The 18,985-nt window shown below is 39.7% G+C and overlaps 1 protein-coding gene across 2 annotated transcripts in view; it reads left to right on the top strand.

Moving 5' to 3' along the window:
• Positions 1-310: 310 nt before the first annotated feature.
• Positions 311-18,985, top strand: part of PCDH10 (protocadherin 10) — a 41,507-nt gene continuing 22,832 nt past the window's right edge. For both annotated transcript variants that reach the window (XM_059698029.1, XM_059698027.1), the window contains exons 1-4: positions 311-3,772; positions 5,445-5,503; positions 6,055-6,161; positions 14,045-14,350. In XM_059698029.1, coding sequence (XP_059554012.1) covers positions 1,133-3,772; positions 5,445-5,503; positions 6,055-6,161; positions 14,045-14,350 — 3,112 coding nt within the window. In that variant the 5' untranslated portion in view covers positions 311-1,132. The remainder of the gene's footprint in view (positions 3,773-5,444; positions 5,504-6,054; positions 6,162-14,044; positions 14,351-18,985) is intronic.

Here is an 18,985-nt window from a genome sequence, read left to right as displayed (position 1 = left end):
GAACCTCTCTATTCCCTCTCGGTTCCCTGCGGCTGGGGACTGGGAACTTTCCGCGCCAGAGTCCCCAGCCGGCGCCGCGGGACCGGCGGGGCGGTTCTCGCTCTCACACTCACACTCACTGCTACCGCCGGGGCGCGGGTTCTCTCCCGCCCCGCCCGGCTGCCAGGTGACGCGCCTACTTGACGGCCAGTTCCGCCAATTAGCAGTGGCTCGGGGGGTGGTGCTCCTCGGGGATTGGTTGGCAGAATGAGGGCGCTGCGCAAAAACAGAGAAGCGTTGCGCTCGGAGCTCAGAAACTGCCAGCCGAGATCGCAGGCTCCAGGGCTGAGCCGGAGGAGGGAAAGGCTGGAAGGAAGAGCGACAGCTTAGAGGGAAAGAGGCTTGGGAAGGAAACAGCAGGAAAGAAACTGCTCATCACACCTGCAGCGAGTCAAAGGACCGTGGGAATGAGGACGGAGAGAGACAAGACTGTGGAAGCCAAAAAATACAAATAGAGCGAAAGAGGAAGGAAGAAGAAGAAAAAAAATGCCTAGAACATTCATCCGGAGAAATGAAGAGAATGAAAGTTTTATGCTGCAGAGCCGTTATATGCTTTTCCGGCACAACATTCTCTCCCTGCTTTTAAGCCCTTTGGCATTTGCCCGCCGTTGACATTAAGAGGCATGTTCAGCGGTGCCGGCAGCATCTCCTCTTCCTTCTCCTCTTCCTCTTCATCCTCCTCCTCCTTTCCCTCCTCCTTCGCCTCCCATCAGCAGGAAGACAAACCGAGGACAGTCTTGAAATATCGAAATTTCCTCCTTGGGATTTGCCAGCGTCGCGTTGCGCCAAGACTGTCGGAATAAAGGACGCTGACTATTGTATTATTATTTTATTAATTGGTCAGTGGGAAGATTACAGATGAGGAAAGGGGACGCCTGCCACTCTTCCTGCGCAAAGATTGAAAAATGAGGCTGACCTGGGGGAAGCCCTAAAATGAAGCAAAAAGAATAAGATTTTTAAGGACAGAAAGCCACAGGATCCCCCCCCCCCCCACACGTAGAACACTTTTATTTGTATTTAATTTTTTTTTTTCTCGAGCCGGTGGGGGAGGTGACTGGCGGGCTGCGGGAAGCTGCTTCCTTCCCCGTTGGAGATGATTGTGCTATTATTTTTTGCCTTGCTCTGGATGGTGGAAGGGGTGTTTTCCCAGCTTCACTACACGGTGCAGGAGGAGCAGGAGCATGGCACTTTCGTGGGTAACATCGCGGAAGATCTGGGCCTGGACATTACAAAACTTTCGGCTCGCAGGTTTCAGACGGTGCCCAACTCTCGGACCCCATACTTGGACCTCAACCTGGAGACCGGGGTGCTGTACGTGAACGAGAAGATCGACCGGGAGCAAATCTGCAAGCAGAGCCCCTCCTGCGTCCTGCACCTGGAGGTGTTCCTGGAGAACCCCTTGGAGCTGTTCCGGGTGGAGATCGAAGTGCTGGACATCAATGACAACCCCCCCTCCTTCCCGGAGCCGGACCTGACCGTGGAGATCTCCGAGAGCGCCACGCCGGGCACCCGCTTCCCCTTGGAGAGCGCCTTCGACCCAGACGTAGGCACCAACTCCCTGAGGGACTACGAGATCACCCCCAACAGCTACTTCTCCCTGGACGTGCAGACCCAGGGGGATGGCAACCGGTTCGCCGAGCTGGTGCTGGAGAAGCCGCTGGACCGAGAGCAGCAAGCGGTGCACCGTTACGTGCTGACCGCGGTGGACGGGGGAGGCGGGGGAGGAGGAGGAGGAGGAGGCGGCGAAGGAGGGGGAGGCGGCGGGGGAGGGGGCCTGCCCCCCCAGCAGCAGCGCACCGGCACGGCCCTACTCACCATCCGAGTACTAGACTCCAACGACAACGTGCCCGCCTTCGACCAGCCCGTCTACACGGTGTCCCTGCCCGAGAACTCGCCGCCGGGCACGCTGGTGATCCAGCTCAACGCCACCGACCCAGACGAGGGCCAGAACGGCGAGGTCGTGTACTCCTTCAGCAGCCACATCTCCCCCCGGGCGCGGGAGCTCTTCGGGCTGTCCCCGCGCACAGGCCGGCTGGAGGTGAGCGGGGAGCTGGACTACGAGGAGAGCCCGGTGTACCAGGTGTACGTGCAAGCCAAGGACCTGGGCCCCAACGCCGTGCCCGCGCACTGCAAGGTGCTGGTGCGGGTGCTGGATGCGAACGACAACGCGCCGGAGATCAGCTTCAGCACCGTGAAGGAGGCGGTGAGCGAGGGCGCGGCGCCCGGCACGGTGGTGGCTCTGTTCAGCGTGACCGACCGCGACTCGGAGGAGAACGGGCAGGTGCAGTGCGAGCTGCTGGGGGACGTGCCGTTCCGCCTCAAGTCTTCCTTCAAGAATTACTACACCATCGTGACCGAGGCCCCCCTGGACCGCGAGGCGGGGGACTCCTACACCCTGACCGTGGTGGCCCGGGACCGGGGCGAGCCGTCGCTCTCCACCAGCAAGTCGATCCAGGTGCAAGTGTCCGATGTGAACGACAACGCGCCGCGGTTCCACCAGCCGGTCTACGACGTGTATGTGACCGAGAACAACGTGCCGGGCGCCTACATCTACGCCGTGAGCGCCACGGATCGCGACGAGGGCGCCAACGCCCAGCTGGCCTACTCGATCCTCGAGTGCCAGATCCAGGGCATGAGCGTCTTCACCTACGTGTCCATCAACTCCGAGAACGGCTACCTGTACGCCCTGCGCTCCTTCGACTACGAGCAGCTCAAGGACTTCAGCTTCCAGGTGGAAGCGCGGGACGCCGGCAGCCCCCAGGCGCTGGCGGGCAACGCCACCGTCAACATCCTCATCGTGGACCAGAACGACAACGCCCCGGCCATCGTGGCGCCCCTGCCCGGGCGCAACGGGACGCCCGCGCGCGAGGTGCTGCCGCGCTCGGCCGAGCCGGGCTACCTGCTGACTCGAGTGGCCGCGGTGGACGCTGACGACGGGGAGAACGCCCGGCTCACCTACAGCATCGTGCGGGGCAACGAAATGAACCTCTTCCGCATGGACTGGCGCACCGGGGAGCTCCGCACCGCTCGCCGGGTGCCGGCCAAGCGCGACCCCCAGCGGCCTTACGAGCTGGTGATCGAGGTGCGCGACCACGGGCAGCCACCCCTGTCCTCCACCGCCACCCTGGTGGTGCAGCTGGTGGATGGCGCTGTCGAGCCCCAGGGCGGGGGCGGGGGCGGGGGCGGGGGGTCGGGGGAGCACCAGCGCCCCAACCGCTCCGGCGGCGGGGAGACCTCGCTGGACCTCACCCTCATCCTCATCATTGCGCTGGGCTCGGTGTCCTTTATCTTCCTGCTGGCCATGATCGTGCTGGCCGTGCGCTGCCAAAAAGAGAAGAAGCTCAACATCTACACGTGTCTGGCCAGCGACTGCTGCCTCTGCTGCTGCTGTGGCAGCGGGGGCTCGACCTGCTGCGGCCGCCAAGCCCGGGCTCGCAAGAAGAAACTCAGCAAGTCGGACATCATGCTGGTGCAGAGCTCCAACGTAACCAGCAACCCGGCCCAGGTGCCCGTGGAGGAGTCCGGGGGCTTTGGCTCCCATCACCACAACCAGAATTACTGCTACCAGGTCTGCCTGACCCCTGAGTCCGCCAAGACCGACCTGATGTTCCTTAAGCCCTGCAGCCCCTCTAGGAGTACGGACACTGAGCACAACCCCTGCGGGGCCATTGTCACTGGCTACACTGACCAGCAGCCCGACATCATCTCCAACGGAAGCATTTTGTCCAACGAGGTAAGGCTGAAGCGCAAGGACCACCATCTCTCATCTCCTCCATCTGAAAGCCTCCTCTAGCCTGGCCCCTGTTATTCCTGGTGCACTGTGTATTTATTTTTAGGATATTAGCTTATTTGTATCTCTGTGGGAGGGTGACGGGGGGGGGGGGGGTCACCCTCTTCCACTCCTTTGTGTGTAATCTAAACTACATGTTGTCCCTTATTTTTTGCGCTCCACCCCTCCACGTTTATTTTCATTTCCTACCCTCACCCTTGGTGCATTGCCACCTTGGACTTGCTTTCTTCCCTCTGACATCTTGGCTTTAAAATTCCACCCCCCTCTCAGTCCTTTCCCTTCTTAGAAATCTGGGAGTGAAGGGGCAAGTGGGCGGGGACAGGGGGAAGTGGGGTGGAGGAACTTACTGGCACTGGCAAAGGTCTTTCCTCTTTGCGTCTGTCTCAGGCGTTAATAAAGTTCATTGTTTTGCCCTGTTTATCGATGATGCTTTCAGTCGCGTGTAAAAGTAAGCTGTAGATTGTCTAACTTTGCACAGTTGTCTAAACTCGAATGCATGTTGTAGTAAACGAGTTATCAGATTCCTGTCCTCTGAACTCGGGTTGCAGAAAAGCCTTCAGTTCTGTTCTGGACAGCATTTACAGACGCTCTTGAAGCCAAAGGCCCACACAGTGTGAATTTGAATGAAGTTGCTTTGGCACAAGCCCCTGTAAGCATAAACTAAACGGAAGGCTTAAACAATTGTTGTCTTAAATATATCTCTTAGCTAATAATCACCTTCTTGCCACTGTTTTTTTGTTTTGTTTTGTTTTGGTTTTTTTTTGATAAATTACTGCTGTTGGCTTTCTTCATCAAAGGGTTTGGCTTGTCAATTCTGATTTATTCTTGAAAGATGGAGAAGTGGCAAAGTTGGAGGGAAGGAAGGAAAGAGGGAGGGAGGGAGGGAGGGAGGGAGGGAGGGAGGGAGGGAGGGAGGGAGGGAGGGAGGGAGGGAGAGGGAGAACAGAGTTGATTCATATAAAAGAAAGTTTGGACCAGAAGAGGTGTATGGGTGGTGGAGGTGGGAGGAGGATGCAGAGGGCCTTTGGAGGGGGAAAGATTTTGGTGGGAGGGAAAGTTATGAACTCCTTTCTTGGCAGGTTATTTTATTTATTTGAGTCTTAGATATTATTAATTGACTTTCATGAATATTTGTACAGCTCATTTGTATCTTAAGCACATTTTGAAAATAAACAACAAAATAATTCCATAAACCATCCAAACTTTTGCTTATTGAGCGTGCTGTTTTTCTTGTGTCAACCAGTACTCACCTGAACACTTTTTTAGGCCGTTGATAGAAAGACTACAGAGGATAACTAGGTTGCCTCTATTGGAGACAACCCTTTATGAACCCCAGCTGTGAGGTCATTGGCATTCTCTCCTTAAAAACGCCCACACATTTAACATTGGCCTTTTACACCTGCATTTTTTTAACCTTTACTGAAAATCTAGACTGAGGTGTCTTTTCATATCTCCATGCCCTTTCCCAGCAATTGGGCTGAGATCTTAGGACAACATAGAAATCCATAAAAATGTCCACAATTACTTAAGTTAGAATTAGTTTTCAACCTCAAAAGCAGACTATTAGTTAACCCTTAGCATTCAAAGGCTCTTGATTTATTTATTTTTTTTCTAGACTAAACATCAGAGAGCAGAGCTCAGCTATCTAGTTGACAGACCTCGCCGAGTTAACAGGTATGGACTCATTTTTTACTTCCTAGCTTGGTGTATGGACAATCTACTACCCATTGCAAGTAAGAATTAGGTATATTATTCAATAATATAATATAAAACATACAAAGTATTTCCAATTAAGGCAGGACATAAATACTAATTAAGTTGGGTTTCCTACTTAACATTAAAATGTGGGTATCTTATATACAAGTGTCTAAATATTTTTGAATATTTTGTCAGTTTTCGCCCTTACACTGTTTCTGATAGTCTTCCTAACTGTTCCAGGTATATATACACACCTGCTGTGTAAAATGATATACACATATGCGTAGCCCCAATGGTAGAATTCCTATTGCCTAAGCTTTACATGCCTTAAAGGGCTCAAACTGACTGCTAATGCTCAATTTTAAAGAGTTAGGCTTCAGCTTATGAAAACAAGCTTTATGCAGAAATAAAGCCAACTCAGAGGTCTATGAATCTGCAGCGCCACCGGCGACCATGTGGTGGCAGAAGAATGTTTTGTGTGTAACTTCACCTTTTTTATTCTAATGTTCACATTTTTGTACTTCTAGTTCTGCATTCCAGGAAGCGGACATAGTAAGCTCTAAGGACAGTGGTCATGGAGACAGTGAGCAGGGAGATAGTGATCATGATGCCACCAACCGTGGCCAGTCAGCTGGTAAGTGTGATCAAAGAGCAATCTAAATGCTGGCTTTTATAGTTTAAAAAAAAAATCTAGAAAAGATGATGTCCTAAGTAATTTTTTTTTTTGGGGTAAATTTAATGTTGCTACCTCTACAGGAAAGGACTGCGTCATCCTATGTTGATAACTGTATACCCAAAGAGGATTCTAAAAATGCAATGTTCCTTTGGAGAGTTAAAGTTAGAAATTCATTGTGGAATATATTAGAATTTGAAATATTTCCTCCTTATGTAATGTGCTTCAATGAAATTATAATGCATGCAAAAAGCCATAGATCTCTCACCTGGGCCAGTCCCCAGTCTTCAGTCAATTAAGATATTATTAGACTTGTTTGTGGATGAGGTAAGTGAAGATGAATGAAATTGATTGACCTGTACAAGGTCACAAGAGGCTAAGTGGATAACTGGGGCTCAAATCCACATTTCTTTCCATACAGTGCATTTTGCATGCCACCAAGTAGTGAATTTGAGAACAGATGGTGATTGAAAGTCATAAATAGGTTGAAAGCAGGATTTCCAACCCTGGGTTCTTAGGCTTCAGGACATTAGCAAACATTTGATAGTGTGTATTTCCTGACATGTGTTAGGTTTCCTTGTATTTTCAACAGGGTCCGTGACCTGTCAGAAAGTTGGACGCCATGTATATTTATATGTGGGCTTAATGGTAGTCACTGATTGGGCCACAATGGAATAGATATATTTTATTTTATTTTATTTTATTTTATTTTATTTTGCTTTAGTTTTTCCATATGAATTTATTCTTGACATTTTAGAGGACCCTGATAACTCTAATTACTAATTCATAAAGGAAACACTTAAGAGAAATAACATGTGTACCTTAACATAATGAAAATAGTCTCATAAAGTTTGGATTTTCTTTCCCTTTCATTTGCACTTCATCTAAAAGGGTGCTTGTGAATTTTGTTTTCTTTTACCTTTTATTTTCTGATCAAGTTTTGTGTTTATCTGATACATAAGAAAATGGAAAGGCAAGTCAACTTTTGTAACTTCTAAAAACTCCCACCATTGGACCGTCTCTGGGTCAACTTCTTTGGCTTGCGATTTGAGCTTTATTTTGATTAATGATGTAAGCATGGAGTGATAGGGTCCTTTCTTCAAGGCAGCGTTGGTCCTCGAGAGCACCCATTCCTCAACACACTTGGTGGACCTCTGAATGGGGCTGAGGCAGTGTGTCAAAGGGCAGTACACGCCCCGCGGTCGCCTGGCAGCAGTGGCCGCTGCAAGCCTAAGACTGGGCTAATGTGTGCTGTGTCTGAGGCTGCCTTAAGCTTGGGAAACACAGGCAGGAGGAGGGGGGAAAGGCTGCTCAAGGGTCTCTTTATTTTGCTGCAAGTCATTAATATGCAGACCTAATGAGACTTGAGAACTGCCAAGAATCCCCGGAGGTCCCTGCCCCTTGCAGGCCTTCACGCTAAGTGAACAGAGCATCTATTTAGTGTCTGGGAACCTGACAACAAACCAGCTCTTGCCAGAAGTTTATATTGGAGTACAAAGTCCCTTTCATTTTTGGCCTATATATGGCATATGATTTATTGTTATCTTAAGAAGCTGTACATTCAGAATCATGCATTCCTATTCTTTTCTCGGAGTGTCTAACTTAACAGTCAGCCTTTTTTAAAACAAAATCTTTAATATAAAAAAACTGAGTATCTGCTGAGTGCTCCCTGGGATGCATTTTATTCCTTTCCAACTCTACCACTTTGCTTGGTGTGTGTGTGTGTGTGTGTGTGTGTGTGTGTGTGTGTGTGTGTGTGTGTCTTTGCTTTTTTTTTCCTGTGGCACTCCAACCTCAATAAACATTTCAATTAGTTTAGTCCCTCAGACATAATGAGCTATAATCACCTAACCAAAGAAAGAGAAATGAATAAACATCTGCAAAAAGCACTAAATTTGGAAGGTGGATGGGAATATATTCCTGCCCATGCACCTTCCAGTAGTTCTTTTATTTCATAGGCACTCAGTGTTGCCATTTTGGGGATGTTTCTTTCCATGGTTTGAGATGTCAAAGCATTAAAAGGAAAATGAAAATACTAAACTATGTTCTGAAAAACATTTTTTAAAAGTAAGACAGTTTTTTATTTTTCTTTATCAAAATGGCCAGTTCTCCCCATCCTTATGTTTTTAAACATGTGAAAGTAGCACAGAATCTACAACCTGTGTATTTCATTAACAGTTTATAGGGCAGCCACTGCATACTGGGCACAAGAACAGCTGTTTCAGAATTGGAACGGCACACTTTTATTAAGAAGTAATCGCACCTTTGTGTGCTGAATTGCAGTCTGTTTTAATATGTCTAATTTCATTGTAAGAATGATTTTGAATGTTTTCTTTTTAAGCATACAATCCTAAATGCAGAGAATTAAAATGCATTTACTTAATGCTTTTTTCCAGTCAAACTGGTGTTGTGTATTATAAACCCACATGAAAAAGCTAAAACATTTTCTAAAAGTTTAGTCCATTTCAGGATATCCATTTCATTTCACTGAAAAGCCAGGTATTAACGATCTTCCAATGCTGCAATATTTAGGAAATATTCAAAGCACATGCATTTTCAGGTTTAGGATATGAAAACATTTCATACTAATAAGCAAATCTCTCTCAGCTGGATTTTAAGGGGAAGAAGTTAGATTATCAAGGGGAAATAACTCTGGAAAGATATAGAAATCTGAATTTTCTCCTTTAGCTTGCACTGCATTCCATACTGCATTTCATACACTGTTGGGCTTAGTGCTTCGCCTGTTTAAACTTCCTAACTTCTTCTTTATTCCCACATCCTTTTTCTACGTTAACATTACGTTATAGGCACTTATTTAGATATGGCTTCTATTTATTCTTCTATGAATCGTTTTCCTTTTTTGTTCTCCCCTCCCCCCACTTGTCCTCTTTCTAAGCCATTTGAAGTCACCAATTTTGTTCATAGAAGGGCTTTAAATACAGAGGCAGCTGCACAGAGAATCACATAAGCTTTTTCAGTTTCCCACTGCACCTGGATCCTGTGTAAAATTCGTCAGATTGACCACTGCTCTGTGGAACTTTTTTTCCTATAGCCTTGTCAAGGTGCTTTCCATGTCTTTTTCGGTGCGCTATTGATGTATTGGTCAGATATGGCAAAAGTCCAAGGAGATGTGGTAAATGCATGCATAAATCATCACAAGAAGCAAAACTGATTAATCACAGCTGAAGTAGCCAAAGAAAGTCAAGGTGGATTTTAAAAGATATATATTTTCAATTTTGTTTATTTTATCATTAGATTAAAAGATAGGCTTTTTTTTTTCTCATTTAGAATACTGGTACAACATTTTTTGTTGTATATCCTTAGACATTTTCATATTATTGGGAGTACAACTAAGGAGATCTATTAAGTTGTAAGAAGTTGCTTTTTAATTTAAAATACAATGTGCATAATACTAGAATTAAGTATGAATTTATTTTTCATAATTGTGGCTTCTGAAAAAAATATATTGCAGAGGAGAACCCTAATAAGTGATTCTGTAAATGTTACCTCAAAATGTCAAATTGCTCTTAATTTTTTCACTTACAAGGGAACTTAGCATCTAAATGTATTTATTTCTTAACTAATTATTATGAGATTGATACATAATACATGGTCAAATTTTGGCTATACATTTTTAAAAAATGATTTGAATTATCAATATAAACTAGTAGGTAAATTATATCATGAACTGTATTAATATCAATAAGAGAATCCTTGAATTACCATAAATGTAAATTTCCCTTTCCAAAAACTCTAAGAATTTAGAGACTGGCAAAGTTTTTGGCTTTATAAATAAATTGAATTACACCATTGTTTGCAAAAACTCACTAAGGTTTGTGGTGAATGTCTGAGCTACAAAGATTTGTAATTAGAAAAATACATGACAAAATATTGAGAGAAAGTGGAAAAAAAATAAACATTTTGAAAAAATAGGTAGAGAGAAACTATGATAGACATGTTTTGAACTTAATGTTTGAATTATGTTGATAAATATCTGCCTCCGAACCACATTATCCTAATAATTATAGCAATTTCTATGGTTATAATTAACATCTCTCAGTTTCCAGTGTTATGTGGTCAAAGCAATTCTAGAAATTTCCTCAAAAAATTTAAGTGTTGATTTTCTTTAAAATTAACTTATCATGTTTGAAAATAATAAACATCTTTTATGAAGGTTTGGTGCATAAGAAATGTACACATAGTTTTATATTATTACATTCATCAGGAAACAGTACAAGTTAAATACAAATATAACATCTTTGAAATTATAATTTGTTCTCAGTGGTACTATCACTGTCTCCAACAATAAGGGACAAATTATTTGCCAGTTATAAAAGACATATTTTAAAAATTGTCTAAATATATCTGTGCATAACAGGCAGTCTATCACATCAGCTGTTATGCCTTGTAGAACAGATTATTCCTGAGAAGTGAAGAAAATAAATAAGTAGGAGAAGATTTGCAAGTAAAAAAAAAAAAAAAAAATATATATATATATATATATATATATATATATATATATATATATATATGGAAAGAGATTTCTTAGAAACTACCATACCTTCAAAACAGGCTTGTTCTGCACTTTACTGCTATACAAATCCTATAGGTACTACAGTAAGAGCATTTGAATGAGGACAAAAACAACAAAAAAAATCAAGTTAAATTTACTTTCCCTTGGGACTTCAATTAGAGCCATTAAAAAATTCCCCAAGCAATGTGAATGTCAATATGTCATTTTACTATGCCACATGGTAAAATACCGGGCATTCCTGTGCATCATGTAGTCATTTATCCCAATAAACTTAAATATACCTCTGCCTACTTGGTCATTAAAATAATATTTAATAGAGCTAGTGATAAATGAAAAAAGACAAAATAATGTTAGGCTTTCAATGGCTCCCTAAGATGAGGACTGGTTATGAAAAAATGTTGCTTTCAAGCTATATATAAGAAAGAAAGAAAAAATTCATTTTCAATAAATATTTTTATTCGTTATTTTAAATTTATTGATGTACTATTTGTGTTATTAAAATTATGGCATTTTCCTTATAAGAAATGTGTACACTTGCTTTACCAGTAAAACTGGTAAAACACATTCGTGTATAATTTGTGACACCTTATCTTTCCGTCTAGTTATAGAAAGCTGTGTGTTATCACTATGGTAATTCTATTTGAAAGGATTAGTTCACAAATTTCTCAAGAACATTATCCACAGGTGTGTTTTTTTTTCTTCAGTCAAGTAAGATTCTTCCAACAAAAAACTTTATCTTATTCCACCACTGTTCTTTTTATTCATATGTTGTGTTATCTGTACAGGTTCTCAACTCATGAAAACTTTATTAGATCATCTTAGGAACTCTTAACTAGCCTTTAATATTTACAAGAGGCAGAACAGCATACACTTCAAGAGAACAAAGTGGGCACAGTTGAGTATAAACTACCCATAAAAACAAGTTCTACTAAAAGTACCTCCTAATATAATCACCTGCATAATGATGTTGAGAAACCAGTTTATTCAAATTTCTCTGTGTAAGATTATTACTAGTATATGCATAATTATAGGAAAACTGGGTCCAGGCCCTCAAAATATGTGAAAGATTGTTAATAGTCTCGTCATATATTTAAAATGGTATTTTCAGTCATGTGATGAAAAATTGTATTAATTCTAAATTTTGCATTAGGTATCCATTTTGATCAGGATCCAATAATACAATTCTATCTTAATATTTGAATAATTCCATCAACTTCGAATTCCACATAACCTGAATTTATTTTAAAAAATAAATAATTGCTGATAATCATTTTAGTCTTAATGTTAGTTCCATCTATTACAAATAAAGCCCCCCTCACCATGCACATTATTAATAGGGAGCATGTATATAAGTACAGTATGTCAAAATACAAGTCTCTCTGCTTCTCTAGCTTCCACCTACCTGGCATATCAATGCATCGGAGACATCCCTTTCCCTCTTCTCTTTTTCTCTCTACACAGCTGCTTGCAGAAATAGGATTAAAAAACTGAGCTCTGATGTCTAGGGAAACACTGACGTGTCTTACATGTGGACCTTATCCTAGCTTCAGCTCACGTTTCTGTTCCTCAACAGTTCACTGATCAGTAATTTATTTGCAGGCTTATGCACAATAACTGTCAATGGAGTGTTATAATCGAAGTTAGACTTTGCATTATGTTTAATTTAAATTTCAAAGGTCATTGTAAAGTGAGAATCATATGTGATAAGAAGCTTGGTGTTATTTCCTTCAACATAGTTTATGTAATCAATTAATTTTAATTCATGGATAACCTCTAGGGTTAGTAATTTTGCAAAATTAATTCTCTTTATTTTATATATACAGATGTTAACATATACATGCAAATAAATAAATCAGTTTGTGACAGAATCCCATCAGGAATTTAAAACTTAAACTTGCTCAAGAACTCAAATCACTTATGGTGTTTATGAAAGAAACAATCAAGTGTGTTCATTAAATAAATATTACTCTGTTGGTTAAACAAACAAGAAAAATCCCATGCAGACCAGACATGCATTTGAGTTTCTTACATACAGACCAATCCTACTTCGGTTATTTCAAATTGACCATGTTTAAAGACATATTCAATAAATGTGTTACTATGTTTAGAAAAAACATTAAAATGCTATCTTGGTTTATGACTTGTTTTTCTTCATTAGTGCTAATTATAAAAATGAATATCAAATAGTATTCTATAGTGCTCAAAATCGTTATGCTTTATTTAAGAAACTAAATGAGTTTTCTCGAGCCATAATCAGATAATGTGTAATAGTCTTGTCAACCTATGGGACACAATGAAACTTGAAATTGACATTTGAAATCTTGATACAGCAAATCCTCACTTAACATCACTGATAGTTGCTGTGAAATGACTTATAATAAACCAGTTATAGCATAGGCCAATTGATAAGAAAAAAGAAAACGGTTAAGTTCCTATGACATCTCATGGACATTACAATGAAATGATGAGACATTATTCGAGGACCTGCTGTATTCTAGGATTAGTAAGCAAACTGTGCATTGACAAGGACCAGATTTTTCCAATATAGACCAAGTAATAAGGTACTTGTCAATAGTATCTGCAGTTAACTCCCCTTGCGCTTGGTTACCTTGGTTTCACTAATTATAGTCATTTGTTCTGAATTTGTCTAAGTTGGTAAATGATAAGTGGTTTGTAGTAACATGGGCTACTAGAGTGTCATGGAGAATTACCTTTTAGAAAGTAATTTCCTGGGAAGCTAGGGAAGCATGTTCTTGACCACTCCTGAAGTCTTATTTCATTCTTGTTATTTACTGCTTTATCAATACGCGTGCCAGTTTTCTGTTGAAGTTCACTTTTTGTTTCATGTTCAGATTGCAAAAGCTAAATATCTTTTAAAGCACTTTCGTGCTTTGCATATATTTTTTCCAATTTTACTTCTAAGGAAAAAAAAGTCAGATGATTTATTATCACAAGAGATTGTGGATTATGAAAACTTGGCACAATTTTTTTTTTGTTATGAACTTCACCAGAGATTTTTTAAAGTATTCCTTTTCTTTCTACTCACCATTTCCAAATTATTTTTAAAAGTTTAGAGCCACTATATTTCCCCCAATAAGCAGTTTAGAAACATCTTTCCCAGACATCTCTTTGCCCAAAGCCTTATCCTTAACAAAGTAATACAAAGAGATTGTGGGCGGCTCTTAGGTGAAGACAGGAACATTGTGAAGACCGGACATCACTCTGGGCGCTGCCTGCCATCTTCCAGGGCTGTGCCGCGGGCCACGTTGGTGACGCCTACATCTGCAGTCTCTCTTTTTCCTGCTCCCAGGTATGGATCTGTTCTCCAACTGCACCGAGGAATGTAAAGCCCTGGGCCACTCGGATCGGTGCTGGATGCCTTCTTTCGTCCCTTCGGATGGACGCCAGGCTGCCGATTACCGCAGCAACCTGCACGTCCCTGGCATGGACTCTGTTCCAGACACCGAGGTGTTTGAAACTCCGGAGGCGCAGCCGGCGGCAGAGCGGTCCTTCTCCACCTTCGGCAAAGAGAAGGCCCTTCACAGCACGCTGGAGAGGAAGGAGCTGGACGGACTGCTGTCTAGTACACGAGCGCCTTACAAACCGCCCTATTTGAGTAAGTATTCCGTAAAAGGCTGTATCAAGCTGTTCCCTTTGCGGGAAGAAAGTTCAACACGTCATGCTTCTTAGTAAACATAGAGGCGTTCAGATGGTCTTCAGAAACAAGGAGAACAGTGACTGCTGGACGCAGGCAGCACTTTACTGTGGAAAAACGAATTCCTGAACAGGCAGACAGGTTTCTGGGCTAGGACATTGTTGTTGACAACAATCAAAGGCAATGCTTTGGATGTTGTTGGAAACATTCTTCAACTGCTCTTCGTAGTTCCTTGGAATATTCCTCTCTTGCTTGCTTGGTTTCCATGCTGTTTGAAGGGCTTAATCCAGGTAGAAAGACATCTCTTAACACTTGAGGCTCTGAGGGATCTCATTTCTATGGATGTCAGCAGTATTGCTTAATCGCCCTTTACCACAGTAGCATCGAACACATCACCCTAAATTCAGAAATCAGTGCAGCCTTTACTTTGACCATTCAGCATGGGTGAGTATGTAATATGTTGGTGTGGATTCAAGTCTGATTCAAACCAGAGGCACTATGTGATGAGAACATATCAATATAGCAATATTCTTCATTTATTTGAAATAATAGGAAGATTCTTCTAACATTGAAACTTAGATAATTTCACTCATCTCTTTCAATTTTGGGACCATATTCCCTAAGTGGGTTATTTTATACAACCACTGTGAAAAATAAAACTGCTTTGAGATTCTCTGTAGTTTATTTCCTTTGAGGATCTGAGAAATGAAATTATACTATTTATTGTCTACTACACAGGAATCTTTTAGTTAGTGGGTAATTGCTACTGATAACTCAATATTTTGGTCAAACCATGGGAACTAATATTTCATGAGGATGCAATTCATAACAAGTCAATCAAAAGATGACGTTTATCGTGTTTAGCAAATCCATCATACATGATGTTTTCTTACTTTCATTGTCTAGTACAAAAATAAATAAATAACTCCTGGAACCATAAGCTAAAAATGAAAGATGAGATAGATTGCAGATGTAGCATTACTTTTATTACTTATGAAATGGGAGGAAAAAAGAAAAAGTACTTAAAGGTAGAAGAATGCTTATGTTAGTCGTTATGAATATAAATGTGAAAGGCATGGATTGGATGCACCGAGGACCTGGCTACTACTCTGGCCGTTGATAATAAGAATACACAAGTGTCATATAACTAAACATCTGCCATTGAATACATACATTGTGATAGCAACAAAGGTCAAATGTTGTTTAATGAAGGATCATGTTCAGCTTTTCAAATTATTTAGAAATGCAATTGCCCTAGTATGATATAGCGATTTAGGATTTCAGAATCAAAGAATTGTGTCTCCCTATAAATAATTGATAACTGTTTTGATTTATTTTTAAAGTTATAAAATACAAGGAAAACACAAATACTTAAATATTGAAACATCTAATCTAATAATGAAGATGCAATTTAAATGCTAAAGTACTAAAGTTTAACTCACATATCTACACACACTAGTGATTTAAAGTAGCCTAAAATTAAATTTTAACAAGGGAGGACTATTATGCAGTCTTTGCCCCTCAAAATGAATTCTGGATTTTAAATTTTGTTACCAAAAAACAAGCTTTTCCAAATTTTAAACAATATATTCTCAATTTAAATTAATAATACACATTATAGAGATACATTATCAATGATTTCAACACAAAAGGTCAAAGAGCATATGATTCACAGTAATTCAAATTTATATTTCTAAATAAATGCATATATTTACTGTTGCTATATATCTATTGGTAAGTCTGCATCAAATATAGTGAAAAATTGATTCGCCTTCTTTTGTTCTTAGTGAGTACGGATTTTAAAGTTTTACATTCAGAAGTGAAAATTTAAGCATTTACAAATATCTTTCTCCACTGACTAGTTTTTCTTTTTAATTTCAAGTTTCACAGTAACAATTTTATTAATGCAAATGTTAATGCTGCTTATATTTTAATGAAAATTTCTCTAATTCCTAAGAATCTAGTGTTTTCGTTTAGAAATCTAATTTTAGGGATTATGAAATATGTTAACTGTTATGTGTGTCGCTAGAAATCAATGAATATGTCTATTATATTATCAAGAAAATTGCATTTGTTTGCGTAGTATCCAAATATGTATTAGAATAAATTAGTTTTCAATAACAATTTATTTTTTCTGTTTAGCCAGCTCACATTATTCAAAATTTAGGGCATAGGATGAATTGTGACCTCGATGAAAAATAAGTAGAACAATAGCTATTTTGCTCTTACGTATATTGTCTTTAGTTCTTCATATAATTTTAATCGTGTCTGAATATTTTTAAAACATCTAGTGTTTCATGTCATCTTAGACTCACACAATTATCTTTAAAATTACATCATGGCTCTGATTTAACAAGCATAATCAATTTTAACCTAATAATGCAAACTATAACCCAAAACCATTCCTGATCATTTTGCCCTCCAAATTCACATGATGATAGTTGTTAAAAGATGTATCATTTATCATTGGCAATGGAAATATCCTGATCTTCTAAATTGAAAAAGCACATCCCTTATGTAATTAAAGAATCTAAAAATTGACTCTAATTATTTGCTCTTAATGAGAATGTTTAAATAATTATTGAGGTAGCAGTTTTTCTTTTGCTAAACTTGCATTTAGTTTTATAATGAACATTATATACATTTTGATGTTCAGAGCAGTAGCTGTTTACTTAGTTAAAGCTCTAAAGAAAGCTCAGTGAGGCTACCGCTGTCATTTATGAAATGATGACAGGAAAATAGTGACATGCTTAATAATACAAATGCGATCATTGTTTATACCCAAGAACTTTCCATTTCTGTACCTCTGCTAAGGTTAAAATTGAAAATGGCAAGAAACCAATTTTTACACAAAAGTACGTGTTAAAAAATTGTATTTTGTGTTTATAACACCATACCTAAATACAGTCTCATGTTTCCTTTCGTTTAAAGAAAAGATTCATGAGCGTATACACGATGCATTTAATGAAAAAGAACCTATTTTTTTTTTAACCAGGAGTAATTTTGAAAACACATCTCTAAATACTTGCTCCTCAGTCATGAGCACTTTATGAACATGCTCTTATTTTTGTTACAATGTCGTCATTTGCTAATACTCTGATAAGGACCAAAGTGACACACTTAAAAATTAAGAAAAGAAATTTAAACATGTAGAATATATTTATCATGAAATAAAGTCTACACAGTGTTTAGATTTATCTTAAAATGTTAATGAATTTTAGCTTAACCTCAACTTATATTTTTATTAGAGTAATAAAAATACTTAAATCTTACTTTAACTTGTTTTCAGAAGATATCTTTTTTTTTTAGCTGTCTCCTATGATACTTCATGATGTTCCTTCTACTTGACTGTATGCTTTTTTTTTACATGCTCAGCATGTAAAAAAAAAATCTATATTGTTGAAAGTATTACAGAAGTCCTTCTTTTTCCCCATTGATCCCTAACCAGCACCCATGGCTAGTCTCTGAGGTTTAAAAATAACATATTTTTATGATGATGAATTGAAGAATTAGAATTATAGGCATCTTTAAAAAATAACGTAGTCTTTCAAATGACACAATAAGTTATACATAAAACAATCTGGATTGTCACAGCAAATAAGAACAAAAATAATTTAAGAATATAATTGGTAAAAGTTATTAATATAACTTAGAAAAACCCAATAGTTAAAACATCTTTAATATTATTTTTCAATCATTCTTGCTTATAATTTTGTCTTCACATTTTGATCAGATCTGGTAAGATTTTTGCCAGTAAATAAACATGTCTTTCAGTAAATAATCATCCTAAACAATACAGAAGTAATGGTATAAGTATTAGAAAAATTGTTGATTTTTTTGTCAATAAACATAGTCCCTAAGAATTGAAAAATTGAAGACAATCATAGGATAAATAATCAAAGAAATTTTATCTAAAATATATTTGTGAAAATCTTTCATTTATTAAAATCATACAACAATAGATTATACAGAATAAAGTGAGAAAAAATACGACATACTAATTTTCAAAATTCTAAATCCATGACATTTCCTGACTTCAAAGCATGCCACATTTAGACTAGTCCATATGTGCTGAAATATCATGCTAGCTGCTTCCTGACCTCACTTTAGTTTTGCCTACTTTTGAGCCTTTTTGAAATTTCAATGCTACTCATCCATGTCATAACATAAGAAAAGATGTCGGAACTTCAAAACATTGCCTTTAAAATATTGCTGACATTTTACCTAGACTTTGTTTTTAGTAAACCTCCCATTGGGAAATTTATTTGGGGCATCTATATTAATTCCACGGAGTACTTGAAGTTTTTATTTGATTGGAATTATAGAGCATGTTTTGTTTAGTCACATCTCTTCCACTCCCTTCATGACGTCAGGCTGCCTGCTGTACGTTTTCATGATTTCTTGAACTCAATAGTGTGGCAAGAACATATATAGAATTGAAAATAAAATGTCTTATTGATACACATTATCCTCATATTTACATACTCTTTTGTAGTGTTTTCTCTGAGATTTGTATATTCCTCTAATGTCATAAAGATAATCCACTTTATCAAATATTAAAGTCCACAAATGCATATTTTTATATATGACCTTTTC

The sequence above is a fragment of the Myotis daubentonii genome, chromosome 5 (assembly GCF_963259705.1).
Source record: "Myotis daubentonii chromosome 5, mMyoDau2.1, whole genome shotgun sequence".
Classification (NCBI taxonomy): domain Eukaryota; kingdom Metazoa; phylum Chordata; class Mammalia; order Chiroptera; family Vespertilionidae; genus Myotis; species Myotis daubentonii.
Note: the sequence above shows the minus strand (reverse complement) of the source record. Positions and strands in the feature narration are given on the sequence as shown.